Source organism: Limulus polyphemus, unplaced genomic scaffold, assembly GCF_000517525.1.
Source record: "Limulus polyphemus unplaced genomic scaffold, Limulus_polyphemus-2.1.2 Scaffold3073, whole genome shotgun sequence".
NCBI lineage: Eukaryota > Metazoa > Arthropoda > Merostomata > Xiphosura > Limulidae > Limulus > Limulus polyphemus.
In genome coordinates, this window is record NW_013668683.1 from 59,029 (window position 1) to 78,272 (window position 19,244).

The 19,244-nt window shown below is 31.8% G+C and overlaps 2 protein-coding genes and 2 long non-coding RNA genes across 8 annotated transcripts in view; 2 read left to right on the forward strand and 2 right to left on the reverse strand.

Moving 5' to 3' along the window:
- The window catches only part of LOC111088074, a 16,321-nt gene extending 8,542 nt beyond the window's left edge, over positions 1–7,779 (reverse strand). Inside the window, exons 1-2 of the long non-coding RNA XR_002612686.1 lie at positions 7,767–7,779; positions 7,540–7,543 (exon numbers count right to left, since the gene is read on the reverse strand). This is a non-coding gene — a long non-coding RNA (uncharacterized LOC111088074). The remainder of the gene's footprint in view (positions 1–7,539; positions 7,544–7,766) is intronic.
- Positions 1–8,725, forward strand: part of LOC106468604 (ubiquitin carboxyl-terminal hydrolase 7-like) — a 63,609-nt gene extending 54,884 nt beyond the window's left edge. The window contains exons 27-34 of the mRNA XM_013929035.2: positions 441–518; positions 1,714–1,817; positions 2,311–2,479; positions 3,975–4,022; positions 4,321–4,392; positions 4,617–4,716; positions 6,762–6,881; positions 8,301–8,725. Of these exons, the coding sequence (XP_013784489.1) occupies positions 441–518; positions 1,714–1,817; positions 2,311–2,479; positions 3,975–4,022; positions 4,321–4,392; positions 4,617–4,716; positions 6,762–6,868 (678 nt within the window). The 3' untranslated portion in view covers positions 6,869–6,881; positions 8,301–8,725. The remainder of the gene's footprint in view (positions 1–440; positions 519–1,713; positions 1,818–2,310; positions 2,480–3,974; positions 4,023–4,320; positions 4,393–4,616; positions 4,717–6,761; positions 6,882–8,300) is intronic.
- Positions 8,519–13,049, reverse strand: LOC111088073. 3 transcript variants are annotated; one of them, XR_002612685.1, is made up of 2 exons: positions 12,773–13,049; positions 8,519–8,649 (listed from the first exon to the last, which is right to left on the reverse strand). It is a non-coding gene; the product is annotated as an uncharacterized LOC111088073 (long non-coding RNA). The 3 variants fall into 3 exon arrangements; XR_002612683.1 differs by lacking the exon at positions 8,519–8,649 and adding an exon at positions 8,947–10,249; XR_002612684.1 differs by lacking the exons at positions 8,519–8,649; positions 12,773–13,049 and adding exons at positions 8,947–10,249; positions 11,913–11,999.
- On the forward strand, positions 12,212–16,445 carry LOC106468605. 3 transcript variants are annotated; one of them, XR_002612681.1, is made up of 4 exons: positions 12,242–12,434; positions 13,646–13,741; positions 14,890–16,185; positions 16,230–16,445. XR_002612681.1 is itself a non-coding variant. In XM_013929036.2 (3 exons), the coding sequence occupies exons 1-3, from the start codon at positions 12,344–12,346 to the stop codon at positions 15,246–15,248; spliced, it is 546 nt and encodes a 181-aa protein (XP_013784490.1). In that variant the 5' UTR covers positions 12,242–12,343; the 3' UTR covers positions 15,249–16,445. The 3 variants fall into 3 exon arrangements, 1 of the variants encoding a protein (XP_013784490.1); XM_013929036.2 differs by having other exon boundaries at positions 14,890–16,445; XR_002612682.1 differs by lacking the exon at positions 13,646–13,741 and having other exon boundaries at positions 12,212–12,434; positions 14,890–16,445.
- The last annotated feature ends 2,799 nt before the right edge of the window (positions 16,446–19,244 follow it).

The following is a 19,244-nucleotide window of genomic DNA, read 5'->3' on the forward strand; positions in this document are numbered from 1 at the left end:
TAATGCAAACAATAGATGTTTCTGATATGTTTTTAAAACACAGCAAATGGCAAGTTTTCTGTAATGTAAACAATAGATGTTTCTAATGTTTTTTTTAAAGCACACAGCAAATGGCAAGTTTTCTTTAATGTAAACAATAGATGTTTCTGATATGTTTTTTTAAAGCACACAGCAAATGGCAAGTTTTCTGTAATGTAAACAATAGATGTTTCTGATATGTTTTTTTAAAGCACACAGCAAATGGCAAGTTTTCTGTAATGTAAACAATAGATGTTTCTGATATGTTTTTTTTAAAGCACACAGCAAATGGCAAGTTTTCTGTAATGTAAACAATAGATGTTTCTGATATTGTTTTTTTTAAAGCACACAGCAAATGACAAGTTTTCTGTAATGTAAACAATAGGTGTTTCTGATTTGTGTTTTTTCCTTTTATGTTATAGCTTAGTATCAAGATCAATGAATTGGAAAATAAAAAACAGTTCAAATGTGTGTGGGTTAACAGTAAGTTAAAAGAAGAGGTAAGTAGATATTATATTGAATATGTTGAGATCCTTGTATAACAATAATGTTGGAGTTCCACTACTAATTACTGCTTAAAAATGAAAAATACTGACATAGTAACTGAAATCATTTCCTTATAATATGAAGTACAAGCACAGTGATCTGTAGACCTGATTCTTGTATCAAAATGTGAAATAGGAAAGCTTTTTTGTGTAGGTTATTTTTTAATGAAACATTTTAAACATAAATAACTTGTAGCAGTGAAGTTTAAATAAACTGTTGACGTATATTTATAGTTTTTTACTTTTTGTATTATTCAGTGACGTATTATCCTGTAAAATATTGGTTTTCTGTGAGATTAGCTGGTGTTGATGACTTGTTAGTGTACAAATTAATGTTTATATAGGTTACTGTCTGGTAACAAGAATCACATTGTGGAAATGTGTAGCTAATGTTGATGACATGTTAGTGTATGAATTAATGTTTATCTAGGTTACTATCTGGTAACAAGAATCACATTGTGGAAATGTGTAGTTAATGTTGATAACATGTCAATTTCCACAATGTGATTCTTGTTACCAGACAGTAACCTAGATAAACATTAATTCGTACACTTCAACATTAGCTACAAACATGTCAAGAAAATGGCATTATGTTTAAATAGCTTTAGAACTGATAATAGAACCCATATTTTAGCAAGCTAATTTGACAGATGTGGATATTGTGTGACAGGGGATACATAATTCAAAGGCTAATAGAATGAACATATCAGAAAAGTTAAAATCAACTCAATTTGTATAGTATTTTTAGTAAGCAACTATAGTTGAAGTTTGCATTAAAACTAAAGCTGTAAATTACTTCTCTGTTATTATTTTTCAATATTATTATTGTTTTTATATAGTTCTGTAGAAGGTTAGGTGCTAAGTAACATTGTAACAATATTGTATTTATAAAGTTCTTTAAAAGTTTAGGTGCTAATTAATATTTTAACATTATTATTGTTTTTATATAGTTCTATAGAAGTTTAGGTGCTAATTGAAAACATATAACAGATTTAAACCTAAATATATGTTTTTTAAAATATTATATAGTATGTTAGAATTTCTTCATCTGTTGTAATGGATATACACATTCTACAGTCTACTTCAACTCAGAAATTAGAGGGTTTATAATGAAATGTCTGTTTAAAACTTGCATATTTCAATGTTGTAGACTGAGCTGGTTCTCTATCCTAACAAAAATGGTTGTGTTGCTGACCTACTAGATGAAGCAAAGAAAATGGTGGATCTATCAGATGACGGGTCTGGTAAACTAAGGTAGGTTACGGTGTGTGATAACATTTTAAACTAAGGGTAGTTTATATGATCATTACAAAAAAGTGGAGATATTTTAAACTAAAATTAGTTGTAATCTTAAAAAAAAAAAAAAGACAACATTTTAATTTAAGGCCAGTTATGTGATCTTTACAAGAAGTAATGGTGCTATAATTAAGGCCACTTATGTGATCTTTACAAGAAGTAATGGTGTTATAATTAAGGCCAGTTATGTATTCTCTGCCAGAAGTAATGGTGCTATAACTAAGGCTGGTTATGTGATCTAAACAAGAAAGTAATGACATTGTAGAATGAAATTAATCATAAGATCTTTAGATTAAAATAATATTTTGGCAGAAGGTAAGTTTGAAATGTTTACAAGAAGTAAAACAGACTCTCCAGTTACTGGTAAGTTAATTTACAAAATTACTGCAATTTTTCTTAGCTTTTATAACTGCTTCTTATCCTCAGTATAAACTCTGAATTATTTACTCAGGTTGTTAGAAGTTATCAGCTACAAGATCTTTCTTATCCAACGTGAAGATGTCCAATTGGAATGTCTGAATCCTGCTGGTACCAAAACGTACAGAATAGAAGAAATTCCAAAAGATGAACTTCACCTTGAAGACGATGAACTTTTAGTTCCATGTGCACATTTTCACAAAGTTAGTTTGTTGTATTGTGTTCTCGACATGTGCTATAGTTAAAATTATGAATTGAACATCACTAGTGTAATTTTTGTACTTTGAAAACCACATTTTCATGATGAGTTTAAATTACTGTATAATATTTTACTACTGAGTAAAAAAAAAATGAAATTTTGAAGCATTTTGAGAAAATGTTTGAATGAAGTTTAACCCTATGGATAGGAGTGGGGCACTGGCTTGGTCATTTTGACCAACCATGAAATTTGACCACAAGCTTTTAGTAAACATATATATCTGTTGTACACAAAAATAACATTTCAGTAAAGTAGTTTTTCCTAAACTTCTTGTCTGTGAATTTAAGAAGTCTACTGAATCAGTCTGATTGAAAGATAATTTTTCATGCTAAGAATAAAAATACTATTATTCTTAATTATGTTTAACACAAACTGGAGTTTATTGTGAGACATTTTTATTTTATTTACTTTATCAAGAATAAAAGTACTCTCTTTTTTTTCATCTTACAGTTCTTATATTTCATTTACAAACCTCTAGAACCTTCTAAATGAATATCAAAAGTTTTATAAAGTATCAGGTTACCTCAAACTGCTTATGTCTTGTGCATCCATAGAGGAGGGATCAAAGTTTTATTTTTGATATCTAACCTAAAAAATTATAATTTTTGTTGTAATAACTTTGGTTAAAAATATATAACTATATAATATCCATAAAAAAACTTTAACCTTCAGGCCATTTGCACCTGTGTGTATGATTTAGTAAGCTTATATCATTATTCAAAAATATATATCACTCAGTAGATTATATTGTCTCTAAACTAATGTAGTCCATATGGTTTTTTAAATAACATAAATGGATAAAAAAATTCCCTTCTGTTCAGAACACTGATTTGATTCAACACATGTCAAGATTTTCTTGTGAACTATCAGCTTTTAGCACTAAAACAAAACAGACAACCATCTGATTTATGTAGCTCAGAATTTAATATTCCTATTTGTTGTAAATGTGTCCAGTTACAATGTCAGAGATGATTATAGACAGTTCTTAAAAGACAGAAAATAACATTGAATGAGTTTGTCTTTGTGGGTTGAACAGTTTTAGTGATATCTCAGTAAAGCAAGAAGAGACTGAAACTTTATATTGTGGCTTTTTAGTATCTTTAGCATTTGTTTCTAATTATAATGGAGGAGATGAAAATCTGTAAATGAGAAGTCACAGTGCCACCATGTTATAAGACTCAGGTGCATTTTGAGAATTTATCTGAGCATCTTTTATTTTGAAATTAAAAAATTAAAGCTTAGGTAACATAAAGATATGAACTGTGTTTTGATGGTCAGTTTCTATTAATGTACATAGATAATAAGGCAGATTAACTAAGTTTTGAAAGTAACTGTGTAAAAAGGTCATGATGGAGCCATAAGGTTAATGTAAACATAATCTTTACTTGCCAGACTGATGGTGTTTATATGTGTAAACTTTTTCTTTTACTTCTATTCAGGAAGTCTTTTCAACATTTGGAGTTCCCTTTCTTTTAAGAATAAAGCATGTAAGTATAAGAATTATTTTTGCATGTTTACTGTAGTTAACATAAACTTTGAGTAAACATGCTACCTTCCCTCTCTATAGTAATCTTGTGTAGTATCTAGGTAGTAACAAGATTACCTCTGTTGGTTTTAGAAATAACAGTTTAAAATTAATGTGTTACATGTTGTGATGTATTATTGTTACTACCAGGTTTTTGATTGTTAGATACTGATAGATTAAAATGTGTAGTATTCTTTTTTAAAGTTATGATGTTTTTTTTCAAGGTGCAGACTTAGAATATCATGCAATTATATTTTCAGAAAGAACCATTCACTAAGGTACGAGAAAGAATACAGAAGAAATTAGACATACCAGATAAAGAGTTTGAAAAGGTAAAGATACAAGTATAATGCCTACATAAGCTTGTATTGCAAACATTGATGATGCTTGGCAACTAAAACCATGGCGATAGAGCATTGTGATGTAGTTTGATTAATTTTAAGTGTAATATGTGCAATATTGCTATTGTGGGAATGGGTCAGTATCATGTAGCTTGTTTTTGTTTTAGTATTTTTCTTTGCTGTTGTGTTAATTGAATAGTTTGTCTTTATTACAGTATAAATTTGCTATTGTGGTGATGGGTCAGCCTCAGTACATCAACGAAGATGCTGAGTACCTTGTCAATCTTCAAGATTTCCTGCCACACCCACCACAAGGTCAGTTGAAGTACATGTATTGTGTTTAGTGACAATGAGTACTCATTTGTGTAATACTACTTAAGAAACAGGATTTGTTTGTTTTGGAACATTACAACTAAGGTTTAGAAGTATGGGAAGGCACAAAGATATCTGAATTTCTTTAATAAAACTATTACCCAAAACATTTATTTTAATTCAACTACATAATACTTGTGTTTTTTCATAAGTTTATTAGCCAGGTTTAAGCTGGTGGTTATTTTTCTTGGACTATTAGTCCAAGGGTTCATAGTTCACAGAAATGCACTTTGGGCAGTTGGTATTTATAAGACTTATTGTAAATCCTAGCATTCAGTTAGACAAGAGTTGGTATTGATGCTGTTGATGAGATGCCTTCCTTCTAGTCTGTCAATTGAGAATTAGACATGGCTAGCCCTTTGTATAGCTTTGTACAAATATTCTGAAACAAAGAAATTCTCATAAATTTGTATCTATTCTCATTTAAGTTAATTAACCAAATTGAATATAGGAAAAGTAACTGTATTTGTTTTTTCCAAGTTTACGCATACATAGTGAAAAATAAATTTTGTTTTCACAAATATGGCTGTTTGTGACATGTTTACAATTTTCCAAATAAGTCAAAATTGAGTTCAGTCTCATGACTGCTAACCAGACAAATGATTTATCAAACTCAGCTTCACTTAGTTGTTAAAATTCTCAGTCTCCTATATTTCACATATAACTTATTTGTTCCAAATTGCCCAATATAGGTATTCTTTCCACCCATTTGAGTTTCTGAGTTATAATATAGACTACATACTTATAGTATAGATCTAATTTTACAACCTCCAATCATGCTGATATTAAAAGATATAAACCAGAAAGTCACACCCATGCCATTCTCTCCTATTGCGTATTGTCTTTCAAAAATGTTGGTAATTATCTCTGGCATTTACTAATACATTATTTATAACCAATAGAAAGCGAAGATATTATTCTAGTGACAAATTTTTAATTAATCACATTACAGATTCAAAGCTGCTATTGCCAAGCAAGGGAAATATTTTAACACACATACAGCTTAGTTACAAAGCCAGTTAGATAATAATATTCTTAAGATATTGTATTTTATGTATGTAATATTATTTTGTTTGTAACTGAATATTTGAAATAAAAGAAAATTCAGTAAATTACTAAAAAAAATATTACCAGTCAAGACTTTGCATATAAAAAGTACACACAAGTTAAAAAATTTTTTTGTATATTTTGTATTTAATTTTATAAAATTAACCAAAATGTAGAACTTACAAATTATTAAGTTATAGAAGAAAATATAAATTTAGAAAAAATTTCTCAGCAAGATATGCATGCAAGCTGCAAGTGATTTACATAATTCATCACTTTGTAACTTGAGCTCTGTACTTGCTTGGTTTCTGTAACTTTACAAGCCTGAGGCTGTTAGAATAAATAATTGTACATATCTGTTGCAGTCTGCACTCAATGTTATTGTAGAAAGAGTAATAGATAAAATGTAAAGTTTTAATGGAAAAACTTGATTTTTATTTAAGAGGTTTTAATGGTTTTGCAAATGAAATATAAAAACTGTAAAATGAAAGTATTTTTAGTTTTAACATGAAAATCATCTTGAACTTAGACTAGTTAGTCAGAGCCAGACTGTGACTCCATAAATTCATAAATAAATATTTAGTAAAAATACTTAATTAAAAAATATCTTTTTTGTATGTATAGCAGAGTTGTAATGGTTACTAAAAGCTTGCAAACTTTTATGAAGACATACTTATTACATTTAAAGTTATGGTATGTATAGTTTCATGGTTACATTGTAATTACAAGGTTGATCAAGTGACCAAGCCTGTAAAGAAAGGGTTAATAAGGGCATCACATAGCATGGGTCTTGACCAAGTAAATGCCAGTAAAATTTCTATATTAATCTTATATGTCACGCCTGAGTTCTTTAGCTATACACTTTAAAGTTTCTCGCTTTGATGTGGGTCTGCTTTGGAACTGAATTTAAGTTTTGTTTCCACCTTATTTTATCTTTGTAGGTAGTTCACTTCCACCTAAGCCTTGGTTAGGATTGGAACATATAAACAAAGCCCCGAAGAGGTCTCGCTGTAATTATCTTGAAAAAGCCATCAAGATCCATAACTAAATTGGAGAGTATTGTAAGTTTTTTTTATATTGTAATAAATATATTCTGGATTCATAGTATACGTTATATAAACAAATTTGTACATGCCCATAATTTGATTATATCTTTATAAACTATACTTACAAAAATTAAGTTTGTTGATGTGCAGGTATCATTTAGTCAATATGCTGGAATACATGTGAATTATCAATTATATGCTAATTTGGAAAATGTATAGAGTTTGGCTTTACAGGTACAGTTGCTTTGTATTTCAGGACTAACACAGTAAAGAGCTGATAAAACTAAAAACAGTTTTTAAAGAATTGGTTTGATTATACTATATGTAATGATGTTTCACCCACTATCTTCATATTGCTTAAGATTTTCAGTTTGAATGAAACTGTTCAGCTGACTACTGTAGTGAATTAAATTGGTATTGCATTCGGGTCCATGTGTGTGTTTGTGTTTCCACGTGCATATCTCGCAAACTAATAGACTTATTACACAAGATGAGAGGTCAGTATGGGACAGTCCTCCCAAAATTTGGTCCAGATCCGTGTTCTGGATCACTTTGAAGCATTTTTTATAATGATAAGGTAGGGCATTTTCACAGTGTTTGGATTAATAACTCAGTAAAATGTGATCAGATTTGTACCAAGTTTCATGTGCACATTAAGGTTGAAACTTCCCACCACACTACAAAAAATGATCTGGATCTGAGAAGAATTATCTGAGTTTTTGAAGGTGAATTTTAACATTATCCAGTATAAACGCATGCAATCTCAAAAAGGAGTGGTGGGGCAAGGGTATACAATCCCTCTGATTGCTCTTGTTCATTGTTGTGAAAAGGAACTACATTAGATTAGTTTAACACAAAGTTGTTCAGCAAGTCTTATTGAACAAAGAATAAAAAATGTACATATTTGAAATGTAGGTTTAATGAAAAATTATTCTCTTTGCCATTAAAAAAAAACTTGGGGCTTTTTAGAATTCTAGCACCAAAATATTCCAGAGATCCTGTAGGATTAGCCAAGCTTTTATTATGTTATGAATTTTTACAAACAAATACTCATCAACTGAAGAGAAATGAAAATAGACTTTGTATAATTCAAATTCGATGATGAGGAACCCACTTTGAGACTAATAATGCTTGGAGAAGGCTTGAATGGGTAACGAAGAAAAACTTTAATGTAAGTTTAACATAACAGAAAATGTACAACATTTCGACAAGGTTTGATTATTGTCTGATCATGACAAAACCTTGTTGAAACTTTGTACATTTGCTGTTATGTTAAACTTATATTAAAGATTTTCTTCATTACCCATTCAAGCTGTCTCCAAGCATTATTAGACTTTGTAGAAGTTTTTGTTTTTCTAAAGTTTGTAAAATCTGTGAATTGTTGTGTCACTGAAGTAGTTCTAGGTTTTGGTTTTAAATATTGTTATCTTCCAGATACCCAGCTTCTGCTTGTGGTCCTCAAGATCTGTCTCTCCCAACATCCAGGCCTGGTTTTGTGAGTACAGGGGAAGGGTTAACTTATATTTGTAGTTTTGTACCTGACTCCTAGGCTGCTGGAACAATCCCACTAACCAAGAATTCCCAGCTCCGTGATCAGGGGCATCCAGATTTAATTAGCTTCATTCCAGGTCAACCCATCCAATTGTTTTTTGTTTTTTTTTTGCAAGCTGTTAGTATCCTTTCAAATACGAGGACTATGTTTTTAGGATGGAGGATGATGGACTTAAAAGAGGCAAGGCTAGTAGGACCAGTCTTGTACAGTGGAATCACTCTGTGCTCTAATCTGTGGAAATCATTTTAAAGTTAGTGACTATTGTATGAAAATTTTGAAAATAAAAAATTCATCTTGTAAATTGTCATTACTTTGTTTGGTGTTATACTTAATTGATCAATTTTTGCAAATTAAGTTTCAACTTCTAAATTTCAAAAAGAAATATTTAAAAACTTCTCAATCTTCATTTTTTGTCATGTGACACTGAGCTCCTAATTTTCTCTTTGAGAATTTTCTAACATACAAAATAAACTTTTTTATTCTTGACATCATCCTTCATTCAGACTGACTCAGTAAAGACTTCATAAGTTCACAGGTGAATCTTTAGTTAAAATAATTTTTGATTGTACAAACGTGATTTGACATTTACTAACAGCTTTCCAAAATTCATAAAGTTACACAAGTAAGTTGAAATTATAGTAATTATGGCTTCTCAGGCTTGGTCCATTGGAATCATACTTACAAACATCCTTTTAACAAAGAAACTCGTACTAATATAATAATAAACCTTTTTACAATGAAACATTAATATATAAAAACTTTTAACAAACAATATACATTGTATAAACATTAATCTGGAAATGCGCTTCATGCTGTCTCATATGTAAAAACAATAAACAAAGATGTAAATTAAAATGCATACATATATTAGAAAATGGTTTTACAAAAAACAAACTCCAAAAATTGACACATCCTTTTAAAACTAATACACAGAAAAATATCCCTATATGTGAATCCACTAAATGAAACACTTAATACCAGTTCAGTACAAGGAAATGTACATTATAAATTAAATATATAAATAAAATATTTCCACAACTTGATATACAATTTACAGGGAAGCTGGAGTTGCTTATCTATAAGAGTACTGACAGCAAATTCCAAACAGCTGTGGATTTCCAAAGACCCCTTGGTGGTCTGGCAGAAAATCTCTGGATCTTGCAAGGACCAAGTTCTTGCCAGATCCTCTTGGAGATGACACACTTCCTCTTCCAACTGTGTTAGCAGTTCCTTGCTTCAGCAGATAGTGTTCCTTGTGGTTTTACAATGCTGAGGCTTCCATCCACCAGAGAGCTGATCTTTCACCTTGATTGAGAGTTCCATTCTTGCATTTTGTAGAGGAGCTGTTGTGCATGGAGTGGATATCCAGGTGCTTGTGGTAAAAGGTTGCCATTTGGGTCTTGGGTGATGATAAGAGTTGTGGAGCGACCTTCCTGCTTTAATGATTTCTTCTCATAATGTAGCTCTGGAAAGGTCTTGCCAAAACGAGGTAAACATGCATATCACGATGCTTGTTTCAAGAAACAAAATACCTTCCAATGGGGCACTTGAAGTTCTTCTCGCAGTGACTGACTTTCAGCCTTGGACTTGCTCTTAGGCATCTTCTTTACTCCTAGTGGCGCTGGATTCCACGTTAGATTACAGGCTGGATGTTGAGATCTTGACAGAACCCACACTTCCTAGATCCCTTGTCTGAATCACTATTGGTGAATTGGCAAGTGGTTATTTTTGATGCTATGGAGTCCCTAGGGATAGAAGGTCAGATATGTCGTTGAGCAATGCATCTTCATCTATAGACTCCGATGACTTAAACAAAATGCCAACTCGAAGTCTAGTTGGAAGAAAAAAAAACTAAAAAATATCATAAAAATAAAAATTCTCACCACTAATTCCATGGTTAATGCAGATATCAGGGTTGAACAGCAGCATAGAGAACATATACCACTATAATGCACTGTAGAGATGATGAACTAATGAATATACCATTATAAAGATGATGGACTAATGAATATACCACTATAAAGTACTGTAGAGATTCTGGACAACAACTATACCACTATAAAGCACTGTAGAGATGATGGACTAATGAATATACCACTATAAAGTACTGTGAAGATGCTTGACAACAAATATACCACTATAAAGCAGTGTAGAGATGATGGACTAATGAATATACCACTATAAAGATGCTGAACAACAAATATACCGCTATAAAGCACTGTAAAGATGATGAACTAATGAATATACCACTATAAAGCAGTGTAGAGATGATGGACTAATGAATATACCACTATAAAGATGCTGAACAACAAATATACCGCTATAAAGCACTGTAAAGATGATGAACTAATGAATATACCACTATAAAGCACTGTAGAGATTCTGGACAACAACTATAAAGCACTGTAGAGATGATGGACTAATGAATATACCACTATAAAGCATTATAAAGATGATGTACATATGAATATACCACTATAAAGATGCTGGACAACAAATATATTACTATAAAGTACTGTAGAGATTCTGGACAACAACTATACCACTATAAAGTACTTTAGAGATGCTAGACACTAAGTAGAGGATATTACTTAGTTAAAACAATAACTTTTTTTTTCCAAAAAAGAAGCAGACTGAGACAAAACTTTCTACATTCAGTATTATCTTATTATTTTCTCATATAGAATATATGAGGTTGTTTGGGGTATAAGTTTCAAAACCTATTTCTTTGGAGCCTGAGAGATTTTAAAATAACTGTCAAGATTGGATTGGAACAGTCATATTATAGATGAAAGTAGTAGTAATAGGTTTGAGGCGTGAAATCGCATGAAAAGCATAATAATCAAGAATACTCAAAATTCAAAACTGGCATTATTGATATTAGAATTGGTAGAGACAGAAAACCAGAACTCTCTAAAAGCGATGTTAATATTTTATGGCACGTTCTGTACGAGATAGGCAATAGTTAAGTACGAATTTTGTCAACGACCTTGCTGTAAATACAGTTGTGAATGTTACCTCGAGAACATTAAGATACAAATAAGCACGATGTGGTCTCAAAGGACGTGTATCTACTGTTCAGAAGAAGTAACTAAGAAGATGAAATGGGCATCAATTGTTTTTGAGATCTAGTTAGTGTTAGTATATGCTAGTTGTCACACGTGTGTCTGTATAAATCAAACATCAGTCCTATTCATTGCTTTATTGAACAACAGGCTACGGCTAGTATTACGTCAAATCCTTCGTACTTATAGAGTCGAACTACCTGTTTGGACCAGTTAATATTCGCCGTACTTTCTTAATCACCCTAATCTATGGCAGTTATTTTGGTGTAAAGTTAATAGTTCAGAGAAAAACTATTAATCACCAAGGGTGTTCGAGGTTAAAAATTAGAATTTCGTAAAGTGGTCATCGTTCTGGTGGGTGAAAAAATGAATTAAAAAAAGGAGAATGTATTGAACTATTGAAAGTCATTTCATATTCTGATAACTTACCGTGAATGTTGCAATTTTGTAAATAAATTCATTTTGAATCTCAAGGTTGCTGGTCTTTATTTTTTCGGTAACATTCATTGCCTGGACCACTTTTAATAGGACAGAAACTATCCACACTTATAGTCATCAACGTTATTGAGTATTAACTCACTCGCGTTTCAGTAAAAAGATCAAATTATTGTTGTATTTTACCAGTTGGAGCAAATACAATCAACAGTGTTGTTAGCTTCTTCGAATGTGTTCCCAACACTCACGGCTGTTTGTGTTACGTCATAGGCTTGAGATCGTGTCGTCACTCGAGACTCATAAAACATGCAAGCAAATCTTTGAAAGCCGGTAGACAACAACCGCCAGAGTCGTGTTGGGTTCTCAGGTTTAGCTTTGTAGAATAAAAATCAACCTACAATCAACAACCTAAAGTTACCTCAAAGATGAAAGCGTGGAACATATTTTTTATTTTTTTAGTTTCCCTTGTACTATCAGTAGAGGTCAGTTCCACCACACGATACCGTCATTTTGAAGGTATGTTTTTTTCTTATCATAATTGCCGACAAATAAAACTACAGGTATTTTTAGAAACTATAATTCCTTTCAGAGAAGTACTAAACACAAACATTAAAAGTATAATATCCCAACAGTTGTATTTCTTACGTTGTTACATCTATCCATCCTGCCTGTAAAAAGTACCTATCAGCCAGTTATTATTCAAATTTGAGTTCTCATGTTCTCAACAGTGTAAAAATTAGCCACATGAAAACCTTCTACCAAATTCTTCTACTTCGAGTATTTCTTTGTTGCTAGAAATATCAAGCTTTTATAAATTACAGTAAACTCGTACGTTAAATTTAAATAGTACTGACCTCAATCAGTTTTAGTGTAGCTATTCTGCTGCTTGAAAATCCACTGCACTACATGTTGTGACGTACTGTAACTGACGTGTTGGTAGGATGTACTATCAGAACATATTTGTAGACTCGAAAAGGGGCGTTTATTCAGATATCGCTTTAATTAACAGAACACCTTTGTAATGCAGAAAAAAAAAGATTCGATACTATAAAACTGCAAATGATCATAAAATATAAACCAAATAATGGATGACGAAAATTTCAAAGTCAAAAGCCGAAATTTGTTTCAATTTCGCGCAAAGTTAGACGAGGGCTATCTGCGCTAGCCATACCTAATTTATTAGTGATAGACTAGAGGTAAGGCAACTAGTTAACACCACCCAACGCCAATTCCTGGGTTACTCTTTTACTAACGAACAGTGCGATTGGCCGCCACATTATAATATCTCCATAGGTGAAATGGCGAGCATGTTTGGTGACGGAGATTCGGACCATGACCCGCAGATTGCGAGTCGAGCATCCCCTAATCATCAGGTCATGCCAGTCATCTTGTTAATTAACTCGGTTTCGAGAAATATAATTTATTTTCAAGTGCGAATTTCTTTATATGTGGGAAGAGTGCTCGACTCGCATTCTGCGGGTTCGAATCCCCGTCACAACAAACATGCTCGCCCCTTTCAACCATGAAGGCGTTATAACGTGACGGTCAATCTCACTATTCGTTGCTAAAAATAGTTGCCCAAGAGTTGGCGGTGGGTGGTGATGACTAGCTGCCTTACCTCTAGTCTATCACTGCTAAATTAGGGACGGCTAGCGCAGATAGCCCTCGTGTAGCTTTGCGCGAAATTCGTAACAAACAAACAATCTTTATATGTTTTTGGTTTTAAGATTACCTGTCGAACCTCGAAGTCGAAGATCAGGAAAACCAGTTGGAACTTGGTATCCCACAAACAACAACAACTGATCAGCCCCCATCTCCTAAAGGTAGGGTTAATGTTGATTTTCTTAAGTCGCGAGCTCTTTACTGTTCGGCCCAGCATCGCCAGGTGGTTAAGGCACTCGACTCGCAATCTAAGGGTCGCGGGTTCGAATCCTTCCCTCTAGTCTTACACTGCTAAATTAGGGACGGCTAGCGCAAATAGCCCTCGTGTAGCTTTGCGCGAAATTCAAAACAAACAAACAATCTTTACTGTTCGATTATGTAAGACTAATCAGAAACGGTACATTTATATATATATATACTAGCTGGAGTACCCGTCACCTGGACGAAAGTTATATAAATTCATGATTAATGAAAGGTTATTTTAGGACATGAAAAGTTGCTTCCCTTATAGTTCCCATAAGAACTGCAAAACAAAATGTGAAACCGCAACTTTGCATGTGTCTCCCCATAAACCTCCATACCAAATTTGATGAAGATCCATCCACACCCTGCGAAATAGTTACATGGACATACAACAGCTAGTACTATTATATTTATATAAATATGTATACGGTGCTGTTAATGTTTCATTAACATTTTAGGCCATACAAGTGTTGTAGTGTTGACACGTGTAATGAACCACTGAAACGATAGAAAGATTACAATGGTGAAAAATATTCGTGTAAGTTAAACCAATGCTACACCATAAAACAGCCTTGTATTGATTTAAAAATAAAGAAGAAACTTTACTAATATTCTACGTACTGCTATATGACTTCTCAACTAAGGTTAGTAATTAAAACTTTTTGCAGTTTCTATACACGAATGTCAACGGCAAATCCTCAAGTTGTAAGGAAAACCTAAACGTTTCATTTCTAGTCTTTGAACAGCTTTGGTGCTGTTATTATTAATGTTAAGAATTACCGTTCGTAATATACGTTATTTAGAAAACTCCATCTTTGTCCAGCTTTATTTTCAGATTTGACCACAGTTCAGGTTCTGGCGAATATAAGAGACTTTTCTTGGTTAGTTGTATAACTCGTTTTCTAACACATCGCTCTATTTTAAGAACTGGCTATCAGGACTTTCACAATCTGTCCGACGAATGTTTTATTATTATTTAATAAAATTCAGTTATTACGGAGAAGACTGATAAGTGGAAAATATTTTTGATTTGTTAGTTTTGCTTATAAAACAACTCTTATTTTAGGTACCAAAAAGGATAAAGAAGTAAACTGTTGCATGCTGGGTCAACTAGCAGGAGACAAGGGCTTCCATTGTTTCGTCAACTTTTATATTGCCCGACTTTGGAGGCGAAATTACAACCGCGCACATAACCGCAAGATGGCATTTCATGGCAGTGGAAGGATTCCAAATTATGGCCAAAAGACCATGCGTACTTTTCAACAGTGTGTTGCTGGTTTTGGTGTAATCTTTCATAAGTGCTGCCACCTAGCAACGATTGAAAAGCGTATCGTTCGTTATAACTCTAATCACCTTCGGAGAAATGTTCATCTGCACAGATATTCTGAAAATCGTCTTAATCGAAAAGCAGACTATACAACATAAAAATACGAGAGTTTGGGGTTCCTAAGTAGAAAGAGCAGTTAGTGAAGTAGAAACAGTTGTTTGCAAGAAATGCTTGATCAGAAAATGTGTTTAGGAAAATCAGTCGCATATTTAAACTAATTAGAAGTTACTTACTAGTTTGTTTTCTAGAAATGTAGTTTCCTATTTCGAAATTGTTTTATTTTGTTGTATACACAATATTATAAACCACGTTGTAAGGCATTATCACGTGACAAATTTCACTTAAACGGAAAATATTTGCTTATTTTTTTAGCCAAAGATTAAATTTTTTTGTTCATTAGATATATAACCAGAGATATAATTAGTGTAACAAACTTAATAACCAGATAAATGTTTTATTAACTTAAATTAGATAGAGTTTTACTATAAGTTAAAAACCAGTTTTCTGTGTTCAGAAAGTTCTGTGGATTCAGGAGATCGTGTAGTTTTACTGTAGGTGGTTAAAAATCAGTTTTCTGGGGGTATTATTGAACTTGTTACGATGAAATTAATAAAGCAAAATTAGCTAAACTTTTGAAACATAACGATTCAAAGTTATCAGTATATTCGTTAATTTTCATTGTGAAATATAGTTTGAAATTTTCATTTTTATCCTACTGCTTACCTTCATAGAGAGTTTTAGATTATAAAAAAACTTTAATATGTCTTGTTTTTATTTCAACCTCTTTGATCAATATTTCTAAACTTGATCATGTTACATGATTTGTTTCAAACCAATTATATTTGTTAGTATTTACTGCTTACTCGGGTGTTACGTAAACAATACAATTTGATGGTAGTAAATAAAGAAGGGGTGTTTACCATACTCTCATCAAGGTAATGCATAAATACGTGGGGAACTTGTATCACACTAATTAAGGTAGCAGATAAAGGTGCAGGAAAACTTGTACCATACTATTTAAGGTAGCAGATAAAGGTACAGGAAAACTTGTACCATACTATTTAAGGTAGCAGATAAAGGTGCAGGAAAACTTGTACCACACTTTCCTCGAGGTAATGGATAAATGTACTTTAAGAAAGACAGGGAGTAAATTATATAACGTAAAAATTAATGAAATCAGAAACAAATATTTATGTTTTTAATATTTGTATTTTTAATGCATCGTTAGTGCCAAGGATAATAACAATGTGTGTAAAAAGTTCTTATAATAAATACATCGGCAAGTTTCATGTCTACCTCGTAGTGTTAATATCTAAAACAGAAAACAGATATGTGAGAAATTTTTGTGGAAGGAAAATATTATTAAGTTTTTAGGGGTAGTATACATTATTTCTTTTTATAAAGAAAGAAAGTTTAATTTATGAATGATAAACAAACTTTTGTGGAAAGGTTTAAGCAATATTTAAAGTTTCCATGAAGATTGAACAACAGTAACGTATAATATAAATATGAAAGATTAAGTTCGCATGACATTGTTAAACTGCTCGTTAGTCTTATAACCGAAACCGAAACCCTCGACAATTCCATGTTTAAATAATTCCTAAGGCGATGTGACGTAATCACCAATGATGGTCGGATCTGCTTTATTATATTCTTTGCACGTGCATATGAAGTCTTTCTGTATCAATTTTCTCCTTTAGAAATCTGACAAAGAAAAAAGTGTGTGCACGTGAACATATCCTCGTAACAAGACATGTTCTGAGAATTGGCAGCACGTGTTCGGTGAAAGTGCATTTTTTTTTGTTCTGGTTACGTTATTCTCAGAAGCCTAGTTTATTGGCTAATTATTAAACGCTGACATATCATTAATGCAAAGTATTAATTTATTCTTTTCTCTCTCTCTTTATTTCCCGTTTTATTTTTCGTTTTCAGCTCTTGGTCATACAGTATATTTCTTTCTTTCCTTCCTTTGTGGTGATATTATATTATATGTCACCTTTTTGTTTTTCCTCTTATTTTATCAGTTTTTTCTTCTATTTAACTGTCTCACCACCTTTCACCAGTATGTTATCTACCATTTATTTCAGTTCTAGTTTGATTTGTTTGCATTTTGTTTTTCTTTTCTACCTGTAATCGTTCTTGTTTTATTTCACAACGTCTTTCTATTCCACATTTTTGTTCCGATGTTTAATTATTTCATCCTACAATCCGTTGTCTCTATTTTCTCTTTATTACTTCTTTTATATAAGTTTATTTTACTTGCCACTTTTATTGTACACTTTGCAATTCAGATAACTTTTTACTTCTGTAGACATCAAATCGTTATTTCACTTTCTTATATTCTTGTATAGATATTTTGAGTTTTCTTATGATTTATATGAGTCGTTTGATTTTTTCTCTTTACCCTGTAGTTTTCATTACCTCTGCTACACAGATTGTGTTTTCTTTTTTAAACTTTCAAACATAGTATATCGTGGGGCACCACTCCCAGGCAATTTGGCCGAGAGTGTATAACACAAAATACTATTTTTAATTAATACGGTGTATTCAATACACGAATTACACTAACATATACAAAATGTAATCCATAAATAACGATATATATCACAGTGTTTAGTTTTTACCACTACAGTTTTGCACGTAAACATATTTGTAAGTAATGTGATACCATAAATGTAAACGTAATTATGATATGATACAATTACTTTAAATAATAAAAGAAGCCAAATTAATTAAACTTTACTTTTAAATAGCACAGTGAAACACAGTTTTTATTTCTCAACACGACGCTAAACACAACTTCGAGTGTTACGTAATACCACAACATATTACATAGTTTCTTAATACGTACAACCAATAACGTATAGCTAGTGTTGTTTCTACATAATACGTACAACCAATAACGTATAGCCAGTGTTGTTTCTACATAATACGTACAACCAATAAAGTATAGCTAGTGTTGTTTCTACATAATACGTACAACCAATAACGTAAAGCCAGTGTTATCTGTACATAATACGTACAACTAATAAAGTATAGCTAGTGTTGTTTTTACATAATACGTACAACTATTAACGTGTAGCTAGTGTTGTTTCTACATAATACGTACAACCAATAAAGTATAGCCAGTGTTGTTTCTACATAATATGTACAACTAATATAGTATAGCCAGTGTTGTTTTTACATAATACGTACAACTATTAAAGTATAGCCAGTGTTGTTTCTACATAATATGTACAACCAATAACGTATAGCCAGTGTTATTTCTACATAATACGTACAACTAATAAAGTATAGCCAGTGTTGTTTCTACATAATACGTACAACTAATAACGTATGGCCAGTGTTGTTTCTACATAATACGAAGAACCAATAACGTATAGCCAGTGTTATTTCTACATAATACGTACAACCAATAACGTATAGCCAGTGTTGTTTCTACATAATAAGTACAACTAATAACGTATGGCCAGTGTTGTTTCTACATAATACATATAGCTTATTAAGTAAGAACACTGCAACGCATATAGTGTTATTTGTGAATAATTCCGTAAAACGTAACGTTCTCAATATTTCGGTAAAGAAACAATGTTACTTCTAAACAATGCACTATTGAAAGAAGATTACAATGCTATACAATCCATAATATCCAAATTCTTAACAGTGTTGTGTTAAACGATGTGATAAAATATATATTTGAAAATACGATTTCTCAAAATATGGGGCGATTTGTCAATAAATCCTTAGAATACATAAATTTTAACTTTTATGTAAATACGGTTTTTACAATGATATCGTATCCTTTCTAATCTTGGCCTTGAACGTACCACAAGTCTGCGCAACAAGATATTCACTACATAAGAGTGATGGTAATCTGTCCAACTCGGGATGATAAGGTAGAGGTATAGACTATTTGTGAAACTTCAGGAGCTGTAACAGAAAAAAAAATTAATATCTTAGCAACATGAGAATAATCTCGAAACTTTCGTTTTCCTTCTACACCAAAAATATTTTCTTTATCATTGCACCATTTTGTTTTTTAAGTTAATATGTCATTAGAACCTGAAATTATTTGTCGTCTTGTATTGTATTAA

Excerpts from the sequence above, each read along its gene's own strand:
- LOC106468605 (XM_013929036.2), top strand. The coding sequence starts at position 12,344 with ATGAAAGCGTGGAACATATTTTTTATTTTTTTAGTTTCCCTTGTACTA. Across the intron at positions 12,435-13,645 it reads ACGATACCGTCATTTTGAAG|ATTACCTGTCGAACCTCGAA; the intron begins GTATGTTTTTTT and ends TTTGGTTTTAAG. Across the intron at positions 13,742-14,889 it reads TCAGCCCCCATCTCCTAAAG|GTACCAAAAAGGATAAAGAA; the intron begins GTAGGGTTAATG and ends CTCTTATTTTAG.